At 37.1% G+C, this 26006-nt stretch overlaps 1 protein-coding gene and 1 long non-coding RNA gene across 9 annotated transcripts in view; one reads left to right on the forward strand and one right to left on the reverse strand.

Moving 5' to 3' along the window:
• The window catches only part of TGFBR3 (transforming growth factor beta receptor 3), a 130314-nt gene that overhangs the window by 93626 nt on the left and 10682 nt on the right, over nt 1–26006 (forward strand). For 7 of the 8 annotated variants that reach the window (XM_068690986.1, XM_068690985.1, XM_068690984.1 and 4 more), the window contains 10 exons: nt 3286–3454; nt 5947–6094; nt 10375–10564; nt 11783–12093; nt 12856–13005; nt 14735–14866; nt 15337–15513; nt 18341–18640; nt 19708–19828; nt 24197–24232. In XM_068690986.1, coding sequence (XP_068547087.1) covers nt 3286–3454; nt 5947–6094; nt 10375–10564; nt 11783–12093; nt 12856–13005; nt 14735–14866; nt 15337–15513; nt 18341–18640; nt 19708–19828; nt 24197–24232 — 1734 coding nt within the window. The remainder of the gene's footprint in view (nt 1–3285; nt 3455–5946; nt 6095–10374; nt 10565–11782; nt 12094–12855; nt 13006–14734; nt 14867–15336; nt 15514–18340; nt 18641–19707; nt 19829–24196; nt 24233–26006) is intronic. The other variant, XM_068690990.1, reaches the window with a different exon arrangement.
• Nucleotides 12977–25219, reverse strand: LOC137860586 (uncharacterized). Its single transcript, XR_011099025.1, has 2 exons — nt 24906–25219; nt 12977–14889 (listed from the first exon to the last, which is right to left on the reverse strand). It is a non-coding gene; the product is annotated as an uncharacterized lncRNA (long non-coding RNA).

Below are 26006 nucleotides of genomic sequence, written 5' to 3' on the forward strand. Positions count from 1 at the left end.
GGCAGCTGTGCTAGCTAGGAAGGAGATTATTTTCAACACATTTCTAAATAAGAAAAAAGTCAACCATAACAATAACAAGCTGAAAAATACTTCATGTGCAATCTGTTTACAAACTGTATTGCTGTGCTCCTGTCCTGGCAGAAGCTAAAGCTTCAGTCCTGACTCTGAATTTGCACCCTGTGTACACTAGTGCACATGTCCTGCACACAGACTTGCTGGGTTTAATACTTGTAGGTGAACGCTTTGTGCTGTGCTTTGGTGGTTTGTCCTGTCCTTCCTTGCTCCAGCTCACTGCTCTAGGGTGAGTACTGACTGGTAGGAGCTTCCAACCTCCCTACAAAGACTGCAGACACCTTCCCTTTTTTAACACAGTGCCATTTTAAAGTTGAGATGATGATCTCCGTAGTGTGAAGGGCCACTAAACTGCAAAATGCCTGTGAAAAAGCCCAACTGCAAAACTGCAAAATGCCTGTGGAAAATCCCAGACATCTTGTTCATCCCCAGCTTACACTTCTGAAAGGCAAGCTCTGCTTGGATGAGATTTTTATTGCTGAATTAAGCTGCTGTTGCCAAGGGCACCTGTCTTGGAGAGTGACACCTGATTAGCAGCTCTCATTTGCACAAAAATCTTTTAAGCTGGGATACTCAAGTTTTACCCAGTTTAGCCAAGAGCCTGTGGGTGACACGTGATTTGTACAGAAGACAGCAGACAGTGTCTGTCCTCCTCTTCAAAATGGAGGTGCTGCCCACAGAAACTACAGCTCCCAGCGTTCAATACAGTCTTAATTGGAGTAGCTTGTGAGTGCTGGAGGGAAAGGCAGGGGCTGGCAGCTGTGCACAACTGCAGCGCCTGCCTTCTGGCCAGTGGGGCTCCTTGGCTTATGTGCCTGCTTGCCAGGGCCTTGCCTGACGTTACTCCAGGAGAATTTATTGGTAGTCTTTTGAGATTAGAGAGGTGTAGGGCCCACAAATTGGCTGTTTTACTGTTTTAATAAGCTTATTAATGGATTGCAGACACTTCTAGTACCCTTTTAAAGTAAGTAAACAAATATGAAGTGAAGAAAGAGAAGAAGAAGAAAAAAATGTAGTGACCAAAGAAAATAGAAATGGATCTCCTTTTCTTTTCTGTTACAACCCAGATCTTGGTAACTAGCTGACACAGGAATAAATACATTTGGTGGAAGGTGTGCCAGGAGGACGTAAGTGTGTATGTCAAGTCGCCAGTGACAGTTAAAATGAGCTGCAGAAGAAAAGCGTGCTATCGAGCAGGGGCCCAGGCTGGGGTGTCTCAGTGCTGGTGGCAGTGAGAGTAGGGGTTCCTTAAGAGCTGCAGAGGCATTGCATGGAAGTGCCAGGAGCTGAAGTCAAGCTCTTTGCAATGGCTAATGATAGCACCTGTGGTAATTATCCCCAAACTACTTAGAGGCTAGTATTTTATGGCTTGACCTGTGTTGTAGCATGGCAACTGAGAAGCAAATACATCTTATCTATATATGTATAACTCTGTAGATAGATATAAATTCAAGTTCAGTATAGATCATTTGGGATTACTTTCCATTCTCTGCTGTTGTGGGAGGAGTTGGCAGAACTGCAGCTGCATTCGAGGCTAATCTGACAGGGCACGCACCAGATGTTAGAGGAGTGCTTTCCTTGTGGAGTAGGAATCGTTACTGTCCCATACATCTTTCATAGGTTCTGTACAAAAGACAGAAAGGTTAATATTCAAAGACTGCGCTGTGTAAGATGAGAAGAAACTCTCCTAGTTGTTTCCATTGTAGCTGGGGTCACGGAAGTCCCAGGTCTCCCTGAAAAGTTGTGTACCACATGCAATTGCACTTCAGGAATGATGTTTCAGCTCTAATTTGTGGAGCAAATGCAAACAGTGGTCTCAGCTCAGTTTCTAGGAGTTCATCCACAGCTTTACATACACAATGTAAAATTACAAATTACAACGTTTGTTGTAATTTTTTTCTACCTTGCTACTGTTCTTAATAGGAAGGCCGCCTTTATCAAGCAAAGGTCAAAGACATAACTGTTTGAAATTCTGTTCTCAAAAGACTTTTTCTTGAGCACAAAATGTTGTCTTTCTGTGTATTGTGATAATTCATACGTAAAGCTATTTCAGAAATACAAAGTATTCTTATATTTAAATGGATATACAGCTTCTTGAGGCACAGTAATATAGGCTGTGCTTGAGAACATCATACCAAATGACTATTTTTTGTTTTGTATAGTAATTAATGCTTGTGATCAGCTAGGTAGTTAAAACCACAAGAGATTATATGCCATAGAACTTCCCCACTTTAATTATGGGTATAATGATTAGACTTCCTTTATATCAATAATTTGCCATCATTATCTTGCTACATTCAGTTTTCCTTGTACTAAAGAACTGTAGTATTTCTACACCAACTCTTGACTGCACAAAATATAGGAAAATATACTGAGCAAGGAAATAGAAAATATTTTCTGTGATTTTTAAAAACAGCAAGTTTATAATAAGAAAAAAAAAGCATTTTCTAAAGGGAGGAGTTGAACATAGATGTTTTCTATGAGATAAAAAATATGTATTTTGAAATTAAATATGCAAGGAACAAATTAAGTACTTTTTTATTTTGAAAAATGCTTACATACTTTAGTATTGTTTTCAGATTTCTTGGAGGGATGACAGAGTACTTCTAAACTACAGATTTAAATATTTAACAGAAATTACATCAAAGGTGTGCTATGTTTTTGCAGTGGTGATCTCCCTTTCAACGGAGGCTCAGGGGCGACCTTATCGCTCTCTACAGATACCTCAAAGGAGGCTGTAGTGAGGTGGGGGTTGGCCTGTTCTCCCACGTGCCTTGTGACAGGACGAGGGGGAATGGGCTAAAGTTGCGCCAGGGGAGTTTTAGGTTAGATGTTAGGAAGAACTTCTTTACTGAAAGGGTTGTTAGGCACTGGAACGGGCTGCCCAGGGAGGTGGTGGAGTCACCATCCCTGGAAGTCTTCAAAAGACGTTTAGATGTAGAGCTTAGGGATATGGTTTAGTGGGGACTGTTAGTGTTAGGTTAGAGGTTGGACTCGATGATCTTGAGGTCTCTTCCAACCTAGAAATTCTGTGATTCTGTGATTATGTTGATTTCTCTTAAGTACTTATGATAGGTAATAAATACACCTTTTGGCCTAGAGATCTACACCATAAAATACAGTACTGCACTGAAGTAGATGCTATGTATACATGAATGTAAACTGATATTTATGTATGAAGCTTTTCTTTCTTTTTTTTTTCTTTTTCTCCAGATCAAGTGTTTCCTCCCTCGTGCAACATAGAAAAGAATTTTCTCTCTTTAAATTACCTTGCGGGATACCTACAACCAAAAACAGCAGAGGGGTGCCTTATGTCTAATTTAGTCCAAGAAAGGGAAGTCCATATCATTGAGCTAATTACTCCAAATTCCAATCCATACAGGTAAAGTATCCTCTAAATTGACCAAATCTGTCTAAAAGTTAAGGATTTCATCTGTCTGTTGGAAATCAAATGGAGGTAGTCATTTCATCATTACAAGAAGAGCTTGGCCTTTAGTACTTTACCTTAAGTAGAAACTAGTTCTTCTGCATGTAAAAATTTTGGATTCTGCTTCATGATTCCAGGATTTTTCTGGACAATACTGTAGAGCACAGTTTTCATGGACTATATCCTGCCTTCCCGCAGACTGAAATTTTGCTCAGTCAACTGAAGTTTTCCAAGACTAAGGTGTATAAGGGAATATGAATAAGGACAGAATCTTACAGACAGGGATTAAGATGAGCCCACTGTATGAGGAAGTAAGAGAAGGGTTAAAAGTAATCTTGTCCTGTCACAAGTAATGATGACTGGTAGCAAAGCCAAGGGCACTGGTTACCAAACAGAGATCCAGAGGTCACAAGTGATCTGTGGTAAATGATTCACAGTTAGTTTGCAGAATCATACCAGGATTTTCTGTAACATTTCAAGTTGAGTTTAAGGAATATCTTGATAACCTGTATGAAAATCTGTAAGAAAAAGGGTTGAGTATATGAATACATGTATAGGCACAGAATTATATCATAAAATGGCTTGGGATAGAATGGACCTTAAAGACCATATAGTTCCTAATGCCCCGGCCATGGGTGGGGATCCCACCTGCTAGATCAGGTTGCCCAGTGCCTCATCCAACCTGGTCTTGAGCACCATAGTGAAGTGTGGTGGTTAGGGGAGATTATTTAACTCTGTATGTATTATTAGGGTTATCTGAATTGTCAAAGATACTATAAACTTCAGAGTTATGACTTAAAATATTTAGCCTTTGCCTGTGTCTCCTAGGTCTTAGTGGGAGCACGAGACCTAGAGTTTGCTTTCAGATGATCACACCTGAAAAAGCTTTTCATAAGTGCTGAGTTGCTAGAACATAAATTTGCCATGAAACTTGTATGGTTTTGTTTCTTATAAGAAGAAAAATACAATTTCATCAGAGATGAGATACAATTAAAATCCTGTCTGCTTACTGCAGGCACTGGCTTTCCAACATTGTCCACTTTTGCTCCTCATGCATTACATTCGAGCACATCCCATTCCTAATCAGGAAATCACACAGGGAGTTGGAGGTGGGAGGAGGGTTCTTTGCAAGAAGGGAAATTATCTCATTGCAAGATGCTAAACCCAGAGCCTGAAAATGCTCTCTTGTGTACCAACTTTGGGAGAGTAAGAATGTGCTGAGGTGTGTTGGAAGGCAAGTAGCTTAGTCCAAAGCATTTGCCTGTATATGGCAGTGGGCAGCAGCCTCATCTTCAATAGAGCTGATGGTTGGCATCAACATCACGCTCACAAAAGTCCCTTGTAGCATTGTGCAATGGTGACAGCTATGTCTCCATCCCTCTTGGCTTTTGACTTTGGCTGAGAATGCATGACAGGAATTTGTTTTTCAGGTGATAACGCTGCAAAGTATTTAAATGTTACAATATTAAAATTTAAAAAAGGCATTAAGGGTGTAAAGTTTCTTCTTGCTTCATTCTTGGTTATAAATATTTGCCACAACTATCTTAATGAAGTTTATTCACATAGAAACATACAGAAGCTGAGCTGAGTATGTATAAAACTACAGGCGATAAAACAAAAGGTCCCAAGATACTAAGTCTTAATGCAGAAGATTAGTTGAAACATGATATTTGGTGATGAGCACATTCTTATGACATGTCCCTATAAGATGATTTGGAAGTAAAGGTTTTTCTTTTGTATTAATATTTTGCATGATGAGATATTATTGCTCTCCTTATTTTTACTGAAGGCTTGAAAATCTGGATAGTGTTCATCTATTTTCCAGCAACCAGTAGGCTGTACATCTGTTTTCTTTTCGTTTTGAAATGAGTATATATCCAGAAGTATTGGAAACTAAATATGACGGCTTAATTCCTCAACACACACAAGATCCTATGCAAAGTAATTTCCACAATTTAACTGCGAAGGCAGAGACGTTGTCTAATATAGTATTTGTGCATTTTTTGCTACTAACTTGCTTAATTTGTATTTTTGCTTATTTAAGGTATTGTTTTGAGTTTTAATATGGTTATACCTAGAAGAAACTCGAGGCACCATTGCAGTGAATTAAGAAAACAGTATTTACTGTATAAAACAAAACTGCTACTCATAAAACTACCTTGCTCCAAATAATAAATGAAATGAGTAGCACACTTCTCATAAACAAAGAAACAAAAAATATTATTTGTCTAAAGAGTAGTTGAAGAGAAGTTGTGTCTATTGTTACATAAAATCATTTAAGAGTATGTGGAATAACAATCTGTTTTGCACATGTTGTGTTGTCTGGGATAATCTTCAGCATTTTAATCAGCTGGCCAGACAGTGGAAACATGATGGATTGGAAGAAGGTTGATAGCTGAAAATGTCTGGCATTCTGGTCTTACTTTCTCTCTATTTTCCACACACAGTGCTTTCCAGGTGGATATAATCGTTGACATTAAACCATCTCAACCAGGCGCCAGGCTTGTCAGAGACATCGTACTTATCCTCAAGTGTAAAAAATCTGTCAATTGGGTTATCAAGTCACACGATGTCCAGGGAAAGCTGGAAGTGATTGTAAGTTAAGGCACCTTTTATTTTTTGAGATATACCATGCTGCAGCAGTATAGAATCTATTTGAACATGATGTAGTACTGTCCTATATTGATTTTTGAATGTATTCTTAGTTGCCTTTTTTTTTTTTTTTTGGATTATTACTACATTTCAAGGAGTAAATTCAGAAACTATATGTACTTTTTTCTCCTTTACGTACTGACCAACACATTACAGAATTTGGGTGGTTAGTGCAAGGATTTAGGTTCTATGTCTTCTTAACTTCTGTTGAAGTACCCTAAACATTAAGCTGGATCTTATCTCCCTTCTTGCTGTTACTTTGGTGAGAGGATCTACAGGTTTATTTCAGAAGTTGGAAAGATGCCTGTGAATTGAGAATGGATAATTCTAGATACAAGTCATATACCCATGTTGCTTTAGAAGTGGGAACTGATTTGCTCCTTCCTTGTGATTCTAGTGGTCTCCAGCCTTCTCCCCTACCAATATTTCTGTCCCCAGCAAGTGTTTGGTCAAATTGACCTCACCTCTGCTCAGACCACAAATAATAGTTTAAAAAAATAATAAAACCACGGTTGATAAAGCTAAGCCTTTGAAACCGTTCTTACACATAATTGGAAGCTCAGATTCAGAATGATTTTTGGCACAGACTCTGTGGCTCAATGCTGTTTCTACTAAGAAAATGCATTTTCCCTTTTTTGAAAGAAAAAAAAAAAGAAAAGAATAAAAATTAGAATGATGTCATGGCCTATAAATGCATGGCTTATTTCTCTCTTAAATGATCAATTGAGTGCATTGTAAAGTTGATCTTAATGCTGGCTCAGGACCAGCCAGTGGCCTACTGATTAACTTTTTTTTTAATAACTAAGGTATACTTTCAAACTCTGGTTATCTATATTTATAAGAATTTCACTTTGCTTAGCAGCTTTATCCATTCAATGCATGCAGGGCAATACTGGTAGGATCCAAAGGCTGCTTGATCTAAATCTTTTGCATACCACTCTGTTCTCTTAGAATTTGACACTTGATTTTGAGAGTGAGGGATTTAAAAGAAAACAAGCGATGGTGTTGCTTAGAAAATTGTCTGAAAATATTTTCAAGATTTGATGATGAAATTCCCTTCTGATCCCTGGTGCATCTTTATCTTATGGACAAGAAAGGACATTCTGGTCCTAACTAACCAGCCCGAAAAACACTGGACTTTAAAGTTTCATTCTGGATTATTGCACAAGAATCACCCATGTATATTTAGACCTCTTAGCCAATGCTGTGTGGGCCTGCTTTAACAGGACAGACAATGGTGCATTAGTTCACTTCATGCTTGCAGATACCCATAGTAACGCATTGCATATCTATGAAGCTACCTCTTTGTAGATGATGAATTTTTCAAGTGAGGATTTCTAGGGTATTTTAAAATGTTATTTAGTAATTATTGCCAGTATAAGTAAAAATTATTTCTGTAATGGGTGGCAAAAGTCAACATTTTATTTAGATCAGCAAAAGAAAATAATACTATATATGGAAATGTCGGTCTGTTAGGCTGTATATTTATGTTTGGATTTGTGGGTGTTTACTGCTTCATTCGTATAGATGTCCCATTTTCTGAATGTATGTTTGTTCTACTTTATTTATAGGGGAGTAGGGAAGGGAAGTAAACACCCGCTTGTCATTAAAAAAGCATATACATCCAGGATTTAGGATCTGTTCATATCTCTATTAAGCTGAAGGTCTTTCCAAGCCCAAATTTAGACAATGCGTAAAAACATTACTAAACAATTAGGTAATGCTTCACAATGTTATTTTTTATTAGTTGAGTTGGTTCCATGCACTTCAATTTTCCTAACTTCTTGCCCTCAACACAAGTCAGGATTGTCTTGAGGGGATTGTCAGATTGAGTGAAAGGTTAATGCTGCGCTGCCTCAAACCCAGCACTGAGTTAAGGTCCAGGTTCATAGACAAGAAGTGGAAAAAACAAAGAAACAAAACGAAACAAAACACCTTTTTGAGTCATGTAGCTCATCTCCCAGCTTGGTATGCTTCTTGATCATTGATGGACACAAAATTGAGTAAAAAGTGAGTAGTTTAGGTAAAAGAATTACACAAAGTATGTGTAGTTCTGTTCTCACAGGCAGTGTTTGCAGTCGTATGTCCTTACATCAATTTCAGTTTCTGTGCTCGTTGGATTATCTGCACTTCACATTGCTTCCTTCAGTGTGGGTGTCTTTTTACAAAGCTATAGACAGTATAGTGCAAAAAGTGACATCAGAAAGATTTGATAAATTGCATTAGCTTCCATTTATTTCAAAGAAACGAGTGTGCTGAGGGACAAAGAGTGAAAGAGGTAAAATGCACAGAAGAAATCTCTGAAGATTTCATAAGCTTGAAGGAAGTGATCTTGAAATGAGGAGAAGTGCCTACCAATTTCTGAAATCATCTCTCTTTATTCTGAATAGTTTGTTGGGTGGCTCTGTTGATTGCCAGTACTACGTGTGAGGGTGTTGACAGAACAAGCAAGTGAAGGAAGGTGTGCCTATTCCTGCAAGTCCTTGTGCTTGGCTTTGTTTCATCAAGGCGATGCAGGACTGAACATTTACAGGCTCACTGTGGCATGGAGAGGTATAAACAAGCCCTGAAAATGGTCAGATGCCAGCTAAGACAATAAAGTTCTGGAATAATATTTATTCAGCTGTCTAATCCTGACAAAAAGGAAAGGAAAGCAGAGAGGGAGATCCAGCGAAATTGGGATAGCATAATAATTCCATCCAGTCAAAGCTGCGTGTAATAAATTGTATCCAGATTTGTATCTGTTGAAGAATAAAATACTATTTGATCCAAAACAGTAATAAAGCACTAAAATTAGGATACCCATTGCTTCCTTTATATTTCTGTGCTTCAGTGACCTTTGCTGGTCATTGATAACTGTACTGCTAACAGTATCATCAAACCAGATACTTGGCACCTAAAACTCCCTTTAACTTCAGTTGTGAAGATTTGAGTGCTTAAAGAATGCAAAATTGCATTACAAAGAAATGAGGGAGAGAGATCAAGGTAAATTATATTATTCTATCAGAACTCATGAGCTTTAATCACTGCTTTGTTCAAAGGCTCTATTTCTGAAGTCAAGTAGAGGAATATAACACCTCCGTGACCCTGTGCAGTACAGCCATATGACCTAAAAAAAAGGCTGGGCAGAAGCAAGAAATCAGTGCAATAATTTTTTAATTTTTTTTAAGTTCTTGAGCAAGAGAAAAATAACACTGATTTCATGTTGAAGGAAACTAATGGGGACTTAAAATAAATAAAATGCAGCCTGTATGATGGAGAATGTAATCAGGAATGGAAATGAAAGTGTGTGCTGTACAGCATTAAATGATGTAATCTGCATATAGAAAGTTCAGTTCAGTCACATTGCAGGAATCATTGATAAGTGGGTCATTGTGCCCTTTACTGCTATGAGTGTTTAGCTTGCTCTGTAGTTCTTAATGTGATTGTTATAGTGATAACAGTAATACCATAACAATATATATATAAGGGCTTAGCCTTGTGGGAAAACATATTTACATTTAAGCATTTAAAACAAGTTAAAACGTAGTATCAGTGAATATTTTCTGTCTGCCCCTCTGACAGCTAGAGATGCTTGTTGTATCCTCTTGACTTGCGTATTTGGACAAGAAAATTTGAAATTTTGTCACGCTTTTACAGTAAAATGAAAGCTAAATGACTGTGACACTCATCTGTATTCCATGGCCATTATTTGTAATTACCAGTACAACTAAGAGGCTGGCAAGTGTATTTCTGTGAGTTTGCTGTACCAACGTAGTTGTGTAAAACTTATATCGTAGTTCATTAAATTCTAAGTTTTTTTGGGGGTATAGAAAGTATATGTTGTCTTATAATTAGTTTGGTCTGTCATAAAAGTGCATATTCTCACCTCACTGTTCAGCATTTCTCAGTTTTGAAGAAAATTCAGTATTAAACAAATGGCTATAAATACACCCCTCTTGTTTAGGGATTAACTACATCTGACCAACTTGATTGACTTTACCCTGGAACAGCCTGAACCAGTCAGAGGCTGGGAGGAAGGCAGAGCTTTTCTCCAGCTGTACAGCAGTTCTGTGTTTAAGACGGCGATTTATTTTATTTCCCAGGTGATCTCCGTTTGCAAACTGCTCTGTTAATTGATAAAGTAACATTTCTCACCAAAATGTGAAATCGGTGTTGATATTTCATGTATGTCAAGTATCCTTAAATGGTAGATCATGAGCCATGTTTTTCTTTGTTTGCAGACATCAAACAGTATTGGTTTTGGAAAGGAAACAGAGCGATCCATGATTATGAGTAAATCAGTAATACCTGATATTCCTTCTTCTCATGAGAGTTTGATCAAGTGGGCTTATGAGCATAAATATAGTCCGGTTACTTCCTACACAAAAGCCCCCGTTGCTAACAGATTTCACCTGCAACTTGAAGATACAGGTAAGCTTAAAGATGGAGTTCTATTATATAGAAAAAAAACATTTGCTGTGTTGCCAGGTGTATGATGCTTTGAAATCTCCTTTCTCAGTTTTAAAGATTTGTTGTTGGGTGTTGTACTACTTTCACTGCTCATTGTCATTTGTGTTGGGAATACATCTAACTGCTGGTTTAAAAACAACAGCAAAAAATCTGTGACTTCTTGATCAGAAAATTCCAGGGAAATTGTATTATGTCCTGAAGTGTTGGTGGAATTAAATGGTTATAGTTTGTTCAGTTCAGAAGCTTGACCGTGCTCAGTGCTTGCTGGAAAGAGAGGACTTCAGTGACTGGATATTTTGTTAGTTAATAAATTCAGTTTTGATTTTTATCAAAAATATGAACACATTTCCTTGAGACAGTTAAACGAACTTTTAAATAGTTTACAGACAAAACTGGCTTATCAGAAAAGTATGAGCAAATGGAATAAATACAACCATTAAAAAAATTTACTTGGCCAAAGTCATTGCTGATGTAAATATATCCTGGTCCATCGAAGCTAGTAGATTTGCTTCTGCTTTTGCACTCGTTCTGAATTTAAGTCCCTATAAATTTTGTTTAGTTGTTTTGATAAATGCTTATATTTACACAGATTTTATCAGCTGCACTCTCATGGTTTCCAGATAATTATCTGCTTGGGCCAGATGTCGAGATTTCGGTCCTGAGCAGTACTACCTATAAGCCAGGAGATATATAGTGTTCTCATTACTCATCATAAAGTTAGCGCTCATTTAACTTCACTTTGGCTATGTAAGTACTTCCACAACAGTGGAAATTGTGCCATCAGGTAACAGAAGAATTTCAGTCAGTGATTTGAACAGATGATATTTCAGCAGCACTAAAATAGTGTATTTCTGGGCTATGGTGTTTCCTTTATGTTTGTGGTTGCCCTTGCATACAGTGAAGCCCACTCCTCAAAGTCCGTTGTTAACTGTTAGTGAGGCATATTTCTAGAAGGGATTAAATATACCCAGATTAAATTCCTCAGTAGCAACTAAACCCTTAGCAGAGGAATTATGGCTGGTTACCTATAAAGTAGAAAGACGTTACTTTGGATGTCTTTCAGGGGCTTCCTTTCTGGATGATTTTTTTTGGCATGAAAATTACTCAGTTATGAATTCTTCTATGAAAAAAAATTTTTACTAACCTAATTTACTTTTTTTTTTTTTTTTTTGCTTTTAGAAGAGATGAATGATGAAGAAGACCATTCTCTTCCTCCAGAGCTGACAGAACTGCTGCCTGCCTCAAAGAATCCTGCATTAAATGATGGCCTGACTTTTCCCTTTCACATTAACAGAGGAAGGCATGACACAGTGGGAGAAGGAATTTTCCCATCCAGGGATTCAGTGGACACATTAATAAATCATGACTTTGAGCATTCCCTCCCAAAGCACAAAGAACCTGAAGAGGTTCAGGGCAGTGCTGATGTAGCCCTGTCAATAAAGTGTGATGACAAAGTCATGAAGGTGGCTGTAGAAAAAAACTCTCTACAGGTATGTGTGATCTCGTATTGTCAAATTTGGGCAAACTATTTAGGGCAGGCCATTTTGTTTGTATTTTGATTTTAAAAATAAATATTCTAAGAATATTACCACCCTCACCCCTTAAAAAAAAAGTTTGAGGAAACTATACTGTGGATATCCTTTGCCATAATGCTGGGTCTTGTTTCCTCTTCCCATCAATACAGTAGTTCATAGAGGGATTTCTGGTTAAGGATTTGCCATGTTGATTCTGTCAAAAACTACTGTATTCAACCATCAGTCAGAATTTTTAATCTCCAAAATACAAAGAAGCTGCTTTTGATAGCTGTGTAAGACCTGAATAGGTCTGTGAAGCAGCAGCTAAGGGGATGGAAAGTTAGAGGGTGAAACTGTATAGTCCACTGTTTCCCATTATGTGGTATTTTATTCCGTCTTGACCATTTAGCAGCTGATAGGTTGCTTGTGCCCATTTGCATTGTGGAAAAGAGCCTGATACAGACTAAAGCATTTTTAGCTCATTTTAGACCAAATAGAGTTTGTGTCAGCAGATTAATAATGAACCTGTTGTTTCCTTTGTTCCATGTTACTTTTATTCCCTGTCTGTCATGTATAACAGCATTTTGAGGTTGACCTTCCCTGGATGTCAGTACAATGAACCTCACTTCCTCTTATCAGTGGTCATGAACAGTATTCTGAGCTGCACTTTAAGCGAGAGTCTAACACAATAGTATTTCAGCAGAGGTTTCAGCCATTTACAAAGCATCTTTGTTTTAGGCTAGCGGCTACACAAGGACAGAGCTCTCACTGCTGGATCATTCTTGCAAGGCCAGGATGAATGGTACCCATTTCATTTTGGAGTCTTTACCGAATAAATGCGGGACACGGACAGCATATATCTTGGACAAGATTGTTTATTTTAACTCTGTGAGTATTTTAGAAAGAGGAGCCTTCTCCTCTGCTGCACGTCATAGTGGTACAGGGAAGCCATTGTAGTTAGCTTTAGACTTAGCAGAAAGGAGGAATCCTGGTATTTTTTCTGTAGAGCACAAACCTAGTTGCAGCTACAGTCCCTGTATTCAAGGCTGTATGAAGGCCATGCATTCAGTGTACCACTGCGGATAGTATCCCAAAGGGAAAACGAGGAGTTGAAATTATGTGCTTTTACAAAACTACAGGGCTGAAGTTTGGGGACCATCTGTACCAGTCTCAGAGAGATTGCACATGCTTTCCCTATGCAGCTTGAATGTGCCCACATGTAAGCAATACTACATAGCTATAGGAAGGGACAGGAATGAAGTTCTGTGATTGCAGAGAGCAATACCATTTAATTCACATGCTGAATTATTTAAGGTGATTTTTTTTCTTTCTGATTAGTGGGTGAAAGTCTTTCAAAAAGTGAGGAAAAGAGACTATCTGTGCATGCTTGTATTTTGGATTCATACTTGCTATCAGTGGATGTATGTGATGAAGGGTATCTGAGTACTTTTGTGTGAGTGATGATGTTAAGAAGCCTGCATAGGTTCCAGAGACTGCTTCGACGCTGGCTCAGTTTATGACCTTAAATACATTGTGACTAATCTGGGTTGGAAAGTAATGACAGGTTTCTCTTGCTGAGCTTTCCAGTACATAACCTTGGCAAATGATGGAAGGCCTGTGGTCCAACCCAAACACAGCTAAGGCAATTTCATCTGACCTTCCTGGTTAAAACTGTTCTATATTGGCAAGTCTGTAGCACCTAACTTTAGAAGCAATCTCAAACCGAGACTGTGGATAGAAACATCTCCAAACTACAGAATAGCATGTGTCTGGAGCTAAATACTGTCATTGTCCCTGTATTATGTTCTATTATGGTCCAAACCAAAACGGATATTTGCTGCTGCTTCTCTCCTTTCTCCACCATGTCTTTACGAGTCTTGGTTACTCACTTAAACTGAGAATCATGTATGGATGGTATGAATGGAGTCTCAAAGAGAGTATATATCACTTCTTACTGTTTGCTTTATGTTCAAGAAAACAAATATGAAAGTCTTACAAGGGAGGGGTCTAGCTGAGGAACTGCAGGACATAGATAGCTAACAGAAAAAAGGAACTGTCAAGTGAAGAAATGGAGAAGTGTGGAAAGGAGGAAGAAAAACAGGGGAATGTTAAGTAGAAATTCAGAGGAAAAAAGGGAAAAATGAAGAAGGAGACATGTTTTGGGGTCTACATCTCTAAAAATATAAATGGAAATGACAGAAGAAAAAATCCTTAATGAGCCTAATACTTTCAATGATATTCAGTAAGGGCATTAAGGAAAACTATAAATTGTGAAAAATCACTTTAGAAAGCCAGTTGTAAAATCAGTGTTGGTTATACAAGTACCAGAAACAGAATGGAAATGCTGGAATGTTCATTTGGATATCAACACCCAGACCAGCATTTTTATTGTTTTTTCTGTTTCTGAATTCTGGAAACAAACTAAAGGGTGTTCACAAAATGTAACCTACATATCTTAAACAGCTTTTGTGCCAAGCATTTAAGTTGTTCTTTCACCATCTGATTAGCTGGTGCACTTCTTTAGGCCTTCACATTGTTCTGAAGAGAGAAGAAAATAATAACCACAGAGCGCTCGGTTATCATCTAATTTTATGCATTTGTAATACCTTTTGTGCAGATTGTCATTCAGCTGTCATCACCAGCTGAAAGCAGTGGCTTTGATGATGATGACATGGAATCAGGTGATAATGGATTTCCAGGGGATGGTGATGAGGGAGACATTACTTTCTCAAGCTGGCCTGAAATAGCGGTATGTTACTCCTGGTTTTGTACCTGACAATAGAGGAGAAACCTGTTGTAAGAGGCAGCTCACAAAAATTGCATTCATAATAATAGCAATTAATTTGTCTTTTACCACTTTTCCTCACACTTCTGTTTCTTGTAACCCTGCTGAAGAGTGGCACTAAATAGAGGGAACGTGGGTGGGCCAATATTATACACTCCAAACTTGTCCTTATCCAGCTACCATTCCTGACTCAGGATGTATTTGTACCAGTGCATTTCTTTCTTTCTTTCTTTCTTTCTTTCTTTCTTTCTTTCTTTCTTTCTTTCTTTCTTTCTTTCTTTCTTTCTTTCTTTCTTTCTTTCTTTCTTTCTTTCTTTCTTTCTTTCTTTCTTTCTTTCTTTCTTTCTTTCTTTCTTTCTTTCTTTCTTTCTTTCTTTCTTTCTTTCTTTCTTTCTTTCTTTCTTTCTTTCTTTATTTATTTTTTTATTTTTCAGTTTAATTGCACACTGCACCAGCCAGAGAAGGATTTTTTTAATCCTGCCATGTTCTGGCCTCCTGAACCACACGTCATGAATGTGACCTTCAACATGGAGCTATACAAAACAGATCTGTTCCTTGCTCCCTCCCAAGGACTCTTCTCTGTTGCTGAGAATGGGCCAATATACGTAGAGGTAACAAACGATAAAGGCTTTCAAACTAGCCAAACACAAGGTCATGCAACTGAGCCAAATTTATGCTTGTCGGTAGAAAGACCTCCTTATGCAGTTGCTTTAAACTGACAAGTATGAGGTTTTGGGGCTATGGAGAATACAAAATGTGGGTTAAGAAGCAGGACAATGCTTTTGGTCAAAATCACAGGATTCCTGCAGAATGGATGAATTTCAGTACAAGGTAGATTAGTCATTCTTATTATATCTGCTTTGCTGTGCAGAACTTAAGGTGGTCTCTGAGATCTTGCTCTGAACTGTCATTTTTTGGTGAAGACTTCAGGGTTCATTTTATTGGGTAATACAGCTGAACCTCATCTGAACAATGTAGGCATGAAAAAATGGTTCAAGTGTCTGTCTTTCACATGGTAGTGTTCTTAGGTTGTGAAGTTAATACAGATCCTGTTCTCTCTCTGATCCACTTAAAAACTCCAGTTACAGGTCTTGTGCTCATCACACGAGATCTACAGCAGAAGGTAAATAAGCCCAGCAAAGTCAGCAGCCATGAGCATAGTGGCTTGTTTGACATTAGAACAGTTTTCATTGCTGTTTCAGTGTCTTGTGACTCTTTTTCATTCTCTCTCTAGTGAAGAGATTTCCACTTCTTTGGAGAATAAAAGACTGTAAAGATTCATCTTGAAAATGTATTGCGTATAGTAATTTTAAAGGAGTTTCTCTTGGTCTTTGTCCTATTATACAGTACAAGACACTTTGTGATGGAACAGAAGCATGAAAGTGGTGCCAGAGCTCCAGGTTTTTGTTTTTCCCGTGCTCCTGCTGTACTATAGGATCTGCTACTATAGCCTTTTCTACTTCCTTTCTTTAAAAAATACTGCATTCATTTCAGGGCTGTTAGATAGCAGATAATCTGTGAAGGTCTTTGGTTTTGTTTTTTGTTCATTTTCTCTTGCTTTTTTGAGACTAAAATACCAACTAAACAATGATAAGAGTACCACAGGAGCTTTGCCATATCCTCAGAGCTAAAATTAAACCCATTACATCAGTAAGCAGATCTAAACAGATCTAGTTATCTCTAACGCTTTTGTTTGTTTTCTGCCAAAACAACTTTAAACAATGCTATAGTGAAAAGTACTTAAGACAGTTGAAGCAAAAAGAAAGTATGTCACCATCATTCAAGAATGTTTATAAAAGACACATTTATTTTTTTCATTCGCATAAAACCTGCTGCTTCCTTCAGCAATCTAGGATTAATTCCCTTGGCTCCTAGCTCTCTGGATTGGTCTGATTCTGGAGCTGCTAATTCAGACAAGTGTTCTGATTTCTTCATCACCTGTCCTGGCACAGGCCTTTATTCTTTTTTTTTTTTTTTTTTTGTTACTTTTTCTTACACAGTGGAAAATCTATATCAGTTTTGGACTTCTCTGATTTCATTTTTATCTGACAGATTTTTTTGGCATTTGTTTGTTTTCTTTTTGTGGCTAATACCTATATATTATATATATGTGTATATATATATATAAATAAAAATTTTGCTCAGTAAATTACTTAGGTCATAATCTGTAAGAACTCTATCTGCCTTTTCCTTCTCTGCTAAAAAAAAAAATCTTCAGTATTTTATATTTTGGCTCTTTTTTTTCTCATTCTTGGCTTTCATATTCTTACCATAATTCTGGTCTCACCTTCCCTATAGTTCTTTTTGTTTCCTTGAGATACCATTCATCCTTTTGTTTACATGATAGTGTTTCATGATGTAGTATACTTGTCCTCCTTGTCATAATCTCTGTTTACACAGTCAGTTTACCTATCAATATCAGTGGCTTCATTTTTATTTGCCCGTTTGTTTTTTTATAAGATGGTATCTCTTGCTTAGATATTTCAGCCCATCCTTTCATCTTTAGTTTGATTACTGCTCACATAGAGAAAAATGAGAAATGCCATTATTCACTGCAGAACTCAGAGCATCCAAACATTTTGCAGGGTTTCACTTAAATATACACATAAAGACTGGGTACACACTTAAGGCATGTTTCTTCTTTCTAAGCAGAAAATTATTTCTTGTGGAATTGTTTTCATCATGTAGTGTTAATAGTCAGGCATAGCATTCCTTTTATTTATTAGAAGTAGCATGCTTCATTTGTTACAATTTTTTTTCATAATTATTCTGTAGCATTTATTGTCTGTCTTCAAATTCAAATGAACAACATTAGTGCCCTGCAAGTTCGCAGTCGTAGTTATTTTTCTTTTTTTGAATACGAATTTCAGACTCACATTTCTTAAAAAATTACAGCTTTTGAGTAGACTTCTCCCCCACCCCCAGTCCAGAAATGCCACCCACACATCAGACCATGACCTCCACTCTGCTTCTGCATTCCACTCTTGGCGGGGGATGGTTTCTCTGTTGTGTATTGCTTTTTTCCATTTCCTTTTTATTTTTTTATTTTTTTAAATTTTTTGTTAAAGTTTCAAATAGACATGGATTTAGAAATCACCTTTCATAGAACTCTCATGAACTGTTTGGCGGCTGTAAGGGAAGCAGCTCCATCTCAGTAGTTGCTTTCATTAATTACATATCTGGTCTGGATTTTTCATATGGTTTTGAAAAGATAAGGGATTGCTGTATTTTGCATGTTTATGCTATTAAGCAGCTGCTGCTTTTGAAACCATAGATTTTCTCGCTGACAGCCTACCCTTAACATTTAGCCTTCAAAACAGTTCAACATGAAGCGTCACTGGATCACTGCTTTAAATAAATGTTGAAAATGTGAATGAAACATGAACTAAAAATGTAATTTCTGAGATCTTACTATGTTTTTTTTTCTTTTTAATGCAGGTTTCTGTGACCAAAGCTGACAGATCCTTGGGTTTTGCCATTCAAACATGCTTTGTTTCCCCATTTTCAAATCCAGATAGAATGTCTGATTACACCATTATAGAAAATATTTGTCCTAAGGATGAATCTGTTAAATTCTACAGTACTGAGAAGGTGAACTTCCCAATAGCACATGCACAGAAGAACAAAAAAAGATTTAGCTTTGTGTTTAAACCAATATTCAACATCTCACTGCTCTTTCTTCATTGTGAGTTGACTTTGTGTACAAATAAAGACAAAGATACTGAAGGACTGCCTAAGGTCAGTAATTTTTTAAAGTCTAAACTTCTGATTTAAGAGATAATAAGATTTTTTTTTTTTTAAATCTGAAATGACTAAATGTTTTGCTGTTGGATTGATGTAATGAATATGATAGGTCTAGACTCAAGATTTTAATGGATAAGAGTCATGATGCATTTTGACTGCAACATTTACTGTTTCTATTTAAATCTCATTGTATGGGATAAATAGAAGTTGCTTTTCATTATGCACATAGTTCAGATTTATCTTTGCTCTCAATATCACATAATAGTATTACAAACAATGTTAGTTTTAACTTCCAAAGACATACATAATACTGGATAATATTGCAAGTGTGTTTGACCCTTCTTTTAGGAATTGAGATTAGCATGTCTCACTAGAACTTGGTTAGAAAATAAGTAAATGCTGGCATGTTTGCTACAGTTTGGTACCATATCATCTTACGTGTTTTTACAGCAAATAGTCCTAAACTGCTCTAATGTTTCTAAATAAAATTCATAATTTCTATCTGATTGTTACAAAAGACAATCACCAAATTTTCCTCTATGACTAATGAAAATGGCTTAAATCCATTGCTAGAGAATATATTGTAAGAATTTTGAATTTATTTTTACTTTTGGCAACTTCTGTAAGTGGCCCTCAAAGTTTTTTTTTTGTTTTTTTTTCTTTTTGTTTGTTTTTGAAGATGTCTTGTCATACTGATCAGCATGTACTTGTGACTACAATACTGGCCGCTGGGTTTTTAAAAACTAGTGCCTGTTTTTTATTCTGCAGTAAAGTAATTAGTACAATTTAAGTTCTGTACTAACACTCTCATAAAGGTTAGAGGATCCTTAATGAAGGCAAAGGTTGCATCCTGAAGCACAGCTAAGAGTTACCTTTGCCACTACATTACATGTGTTGTTTGGAGGTACTCCTGTTTTGTTTTGTTTTGTTTTTTGTGGTAAGCAATTTTGATAAAACTGATAATGAGACAACTGTGCAGCTGGCAGAGCTATGCTGGCAGACACTGCAGATGTTTGATTTTGAGTAACTCCAGCCTCACTTGCTGTTCTTTCCACCTGCAGTGTATTCCTCCCGATGAAGCTTGCACCTCTCTTAATGTGGATATGATCTTGGCCATGATGCACAACAAAAAAACCTTCACCAAGCCCCTTGTTGTAGTAACTCATGAAGGAAAACCAGAAGGTATGAAAATGGGCTTGACTTGTTTAATAAAGCTATATACATGTATATTATATTGTGTACATATAGCGACTTAACATGGGGTAAAACAAGAGTATTCCAAGTATGTGTCATTGTGTAAAATCATGGTAATACTGTGTTTGTAAGATGTTATTTGTTTAGATTTGTCCCTGGCAGCAGTCATTGTGGTAGTTTGTTGCCATCTTTTAATGGGCTTTATTGATCCCTGGAAATGTGGTTTTGCAAGGCATTAAAAAAGGAATACCATACTGTGCAACAAATATGGGTTTCATAAGCAAAATTATAGCACTGCTACTTCCAGCAGCTTCTTGTTGCCCAGAGATCAAAGGCAGTGCTCTGTTCCCAGCTATATCACTTCTATGTTGTGGTTGTAAATTTAGGAATGACAGCAATAGAATTACAAAATATTGGGAATGCTAAAGCCCAGTAAGTTTGTAAAGCAAAGCAATGGCCACCAGAAAGAAACTCATTAGATTGTTAGGCTACTAAGAGAAAAAGATGAGCTTTTATGCAACTCCTGTTTGCTACAGTGTAGGACATTTATCTCTGTGGAAGTTTTTAATAAACACCTTATTCACATCTTTTGCAGAGTAATTTTATTACTGTTTTTAGTTCAGTCAATGTAACAATGTGATATTGCTTATCTTTAATGCCTCATACAGGTATAAGGAGATGGTGAAAGATAATTTTCCCGTCTTAAACCTACATAGCCCCAAGCAGCATGGGTCTCTAGTATGATAGATATTTTTGTCATTAAAAACAAAGAGCATGTTTTTAGTACCTTAATAGTAAGATCTGCTTTCATTTGAAGGGTAGCAAATGTAAGTGAAATATGCTCAGTTCTGCACCCATGTCCAATAAAGTAGTTCTCTAATTCACATTAGTAGTAGCTAAATCCATTTAAAGGCAATTTTGAACCTCTGGGGTAGTCCTGCTAGTTGTGCTCCATTGAAGAAAATGGCATGATGAGAATATGCTCCAACTTAAGATATGCCATGTGTGTTTACTGAGTGATGGGAACTGAGAACTATTTCCACAGTTTCATGTAGTTTGAAAGTTCTTCTTGGTGAATGCCTCTGATAACAGCATCAGTCATGTTTTGATGCATCCATTAAAGGAGAAAGTGCATGTGCATTGTCTTTTCCTTTTGTATTAGCATGGCAGTTTAATTAAAAGCTTCAGTGGTTTCACGTGCACGTCATAATCTTAAATTTGTATACAAAGGCTGCTTGAAATTTTGGAATGCTTTTCAGGGAATATGAAAGGATGGGCATGAGAAATCCTTTAAACTCAGTTGTACAGTGCATGCTTTTTAGTCTTCAAGCAATTTATAGTACCATACAGCATTGCTAGGGGACATAAGCAACAACTGTTTCTGTTTTAACTCTGCAAAAGAGTGTATTATTTGCTTTACAAACTTCTTGTTAGTACAGATCAAATCCAATATGAATTAAAGTAAGTATTTGATCTGTCTGATACAACTAAAACTGTATTTGGGGTTTGATTCTGTGCTTTCTTTTTAACAGAACTCCCACTTTCTCATTTGCTATTCTATTGGGAATGAGTAAATCCTACAACTGAAGTTCATCTTTCAATAAACAGACTTATACTCTGAGCTCTCTTGCTCTTCTGATGTGTAGAGCATTGTGTGCAGCTCCCATCTAGGACTGCACTCAGAATGTTGTCTTTGTGAGAGGCACAAGGTCTTAGTGTGCAAAGATGAGCTAAATTTATAAAGATCAGTTACAAGACAACAGTGTGATAGAGTATTTTGTTGCATTGTGGGTGATTTGGTCTAATTGTGGGATGTTTGATGGAAATCTCCCCCAGCATATCACAGCTTTCAGACACAATATAAGGCAGCACATTAACAGCGTAGCTTTGTTGGTATGCAGTTATTCAGCAGTGAATCAAATGACCCCTTTCTAAAAGCCAAATGCCATTGTTGTCCGTGAACCTAAGATTTGAAGAAGAAATCATATTGCATTACTGAAGAGGAGAATTTATATTTCAGAGGTGGTGTTTATCATTTTATTTCATTGTTGTAAGTCATATTATTTGAGTTACTGCTATTGGAGCTGCTCTGTAAGCCAAATGAAGAAGTCATGTACTTGAAATTTAAAAAGTCTTAATATGATCATTGCAAAGGTGTCATCTTTTCTTCTGACATAAGCTTATGACTCGTCATCAACTCTAGAAGAAATCCCAACTGTGATTATATGAGATTATATGAAGTATTAAATGAATTGCATGTGATTATATGAATCTATATGAGGCTAATTCTTCTTCCCCTAATAATTTTTTTAGTTTTATATGAGTTCGGTTACTAACATTATTGCAATAGATCCCAATGAAAGTGTATAAAAGCTTCATGTCATGTACTTTTCCTATGCATTGTGGCATTCTAACACTCCAGCCCCAAGTCAGTGAAAGGCATATAGCTAGCTTTTTAAATATTAGGAAATATTTGCTCTTCTGTTGAAATAGTCTACTAATTTCATTTTTTTAATTTTTGGCAAGCATTGTTATTTCAGCAAAGGGAGACAAGCCATAGAAAGGAGGTCAAGTTGAACAGCTAATGGGTTCCTCTATCCTGAAAAAGCTTAAAGCATCATGATAATTTTTAAAGGCCAGCTGCTGCTGTTTTAAGTTAGATGCTTTCCCTGGACTTCAAGGATTCTTACTGTTCCTGTGTTGTTACCCATGTTAAAAGAAGAACTGAATCAGTGGGGAGAATTTATAACGGGCTACAGAGCCTATCATTAATTAGCAGGCTTATATTCTCTGTACGGAGGCCAGTGACAGAATGAGCATGGAAAATTAATTTTCCCCTCATCTCAGAAGGGATGTTGCTGGCACTTGGGATATGCTAGTAGAGCATTTGGACAATCTGTTGGTGCCTTTACCCATGTTTGTACCGTTTAATGCTTCCTAGTTTCAGTCCAGCCTTCCTAACAACTCTTACCTTCAGTTATACTCTCGCTGTTACAAGTGCTTGATGCCTTTCCAGTGTATTGTGTGCACATGCGCACAAGTACACGCGAACACTCTGTTCTCACCTGTTTCCTACTGCTGTTCCACCTGTTTCCTACTATCCTGCCAAGAGTGATCTGGAGGAGATAATTAGGTGTTAGAGTAACTGACAGTAATGCAGTTTAAGAATAAAGCGCTTTTTTGTATATTGTAGGCACATGTCTGAGAGAATAATGATCATACAGGATACTGATGGCAGTTTAGTGCTCCCACAAGAGTTTAGAAGTGAGAAGCAGTCTTGGTTTAAGAATACTCTAAATAACATACTTGTTTTCAGTACTTTTGCACCATTGTGTTAGCACTGCAGACAAACTTGTTTTTTCCAGTCCCTAAAGATACAAAAACAAGTATTGGGATACCGTCTTATCAAGTCCTTTTACAGCCAGCTATTGTAGTGAACATACTCAAATACACCAGAATTTAAACAAGATCCCTAGGTTACTGGGCAGCAGAGAAGCAAACTCCAGCTAACCAAACAGTGCCTTGGGTCTGAAGCCAGAATCTCTAGCTTTTCTGCTGGAGGTGGCATTCTTGGAGAAAGATAAGAGGAAAAGTTAATCAAAAGAAGGGAAAATTCTTCAATTCTTGACACGTATTTACTTTCTGCTACATGCTGATAGTGATGATGATAATGCCAAGAAAAATAGGTTTGGTCTAATAGATGATCTTTGATTTCCTATATATATATTTTTAAAAAACAGAACAAAATAAAAACCCAACATCCAAAGCAGAATACCCATTAGGATGTAGGAAAATGCATGAATCAATATATACTCGTGTAATTTGGACAAAGCAGCATGTATTGTGCCATAATTCTGATCTTTCTTCAGAGTTGATAGCCATATTTTTGAGTTTTTGTTTTGCTTTGTGTTTTTGTTTGTGTTTTAGCATGCTGGTATCATGGTTGTGATTGGTGAGTAAATCATACGAATGTGATAAATATAAATCATATGAATCACCTTAAAATAACCCTTGTTATCTGTGCTCTTAAAGAGCTCCTCATATGGATTACAAGAACAGTTGCAGGTCAGAACTGGTGATATCTGGGTGTAGAAGGTTGCAATGCACTTGCCAGCAAAATGCATGCTGCGTGAACTTATACTGTAGATATGTTCCTCTGAGGAATTATCAATATATGAATGGAATTTTTCTAAGCTGAGCAAGATTACTGAATTTGAACTGTTTTTCCTGAAGTTCCTGGTTGTCAAAGACTACAATTCATGTCTTTCTGCCAGATCAGATCCTGAAGGTTTCTTGCATAGTTTGTAGGTTCTTTGTGGAATTCTGTCTGATTAATTATTTTTTGTTTTAAAACAGATCCCTCCCTTCCAAAATCAAACGTGAGACAGTCACGTAAGTAACTTTTAAACCTTAACTTTAGTATTAAATAAGTGAAGAAAATTATCTTCAAGCCTTCTGAATTATAGTGAGTGTGTGTGTTAAATTCTGAAACAGAAGAAAGTTCTGATTAGCGCTGCTAGAGATGTTCCCATTGACCTTGAAAGAGAAGGGTTGTGATCATATGTGTATGTGAAAACTGAATTTGGGAAAATACCGCTGATAATCTCAGTGTGAGTACTGATGAATCAAAATTATTTCCTCTTCCTCTGCCAAGGCCACCACTTTCCAGTATAAGGTTTTCAGCAGCAATACCATCCTAAGGAGCTCCTGTACCCTATTCTAAGCCTTACACATATCCTGCACTGCAGCTAGTCACATCCTCAATTACTATGGCACCACCACGCTGGTCATGCTGCAAATGAGAGCACTGAATTGATGTAGATTAATTGTTTTGGTTTTTTTTTGGTGGTAGTAGTGGTTTTTTTCTTCTGTTGTCTTGACTAAGTTAACTTTATTTTTAACTGGGGTCATCAGTAACTGACCCTGGAGGGGGGAAAAGAAGAGAAGTAGCACTAGAAGGCAACAATAAACAGGAGGGTAATTTGTAGCTAACACCAAGAATAAACGGAGAAAAAGGAAAATTAGAAGAGGAAGTGCAAAGAAGGTTTTTCCCTCTGTTCCTGACCTTATGACTTTGGGATTCAGTTTGCTCAAAATAACAAAAGGAATGAAAAATTATGCTTCTGATGCTTTAGCCTCCAGTTGACTTTCTTCTCTTCACTAAGTCTTCTCGGAGGAAAGGATAGTAGGCTGGTACTTTGTGGGGAGAAAAAAAAAAAAAAAAAAGAGTTTAGAAGATTCTTTTCTGCTTTGCATTTAGAATGACCAAGCATGGCCGAAGGAACAAGAATTAGTCCCCACATAAGAAATGGGAGAAAAATCTCAAGTCCCAGTCCATCTGTTTTTGTACACGCAGACTTGGTCACAGGCACCCAGTCTGAGTCCTGAAGGACCTTGCCAACAGGAACTGCTGGAGAGGATATTTTTAAAGGGGAAAGGCCCTGAGGAGCTCAGGAGCTGGTGGACTGAGAGATGTCTACAGGGATATCTGTTGAATGCAGGAACATGTGTAGTTATTTCTAAAGTGTTGATTGTGTTTCGAGAACTGGAATACTACTGAAGGATACTACTGAGAAGATCCAGTCATCTCATTTCCCAGCCAGTTTAGTCAGTAAAATGTTATTTGCTGGCCTAGGCCATTTTGTGTACTGGGAGATATTAAAAATACTGAAACTAGAATTCAATTTTCTTAGAAGAGTTTTCCCCCAGATGATTGATGAAAGGGTGATTTTTGAAATGCTTCTAATGAAGAAAAAGGAAAACAGAAAAGCTGGAAGTTTCTCTCTTTGGATGGTTAACTTTTGGGGCAATGCATCCAGGAACCAGATGCTGTTACCCCTGAAATTGTAGTGCAGAAAGGCCTCTCCCCTAGAAAGTGATTTTGTGTGTGTGGTTCTATTTTTGTGTTCTGGAATTAATTTCAGTTATTGAAAGGATTGCCAAATGTGAAAAACAATTGTTTCTATTTATGTTTTTGCTGACTGTTTGCTGGCATCGTTCTTCTCTTAACAACAGTTCCGTTTTCCACCTAGATTTCAGACTGAACGTGCAGGAGATGTAGAGGAAAGTTTGCTTGAATGTTAAGGCATTTAAATGAAAAGCATCTCGTGACAAAAATCTCTGTCTTTTTAAAAACACATCTTTAAGATGAATGGATATCTAATTT

The sequence above is a fragment of the Anas acuta genome, chromosome 8 (genome assembly GCF_963932015.1).
Source record: "Anas acuta chromosome 8, bAnaAcu1.1, whole genome shotgun sequence".
NCBI lineage: Eukaryota > Metazoa > Chordata > Aves > Anseriformes > Anatidae > Anas > Anas acuta.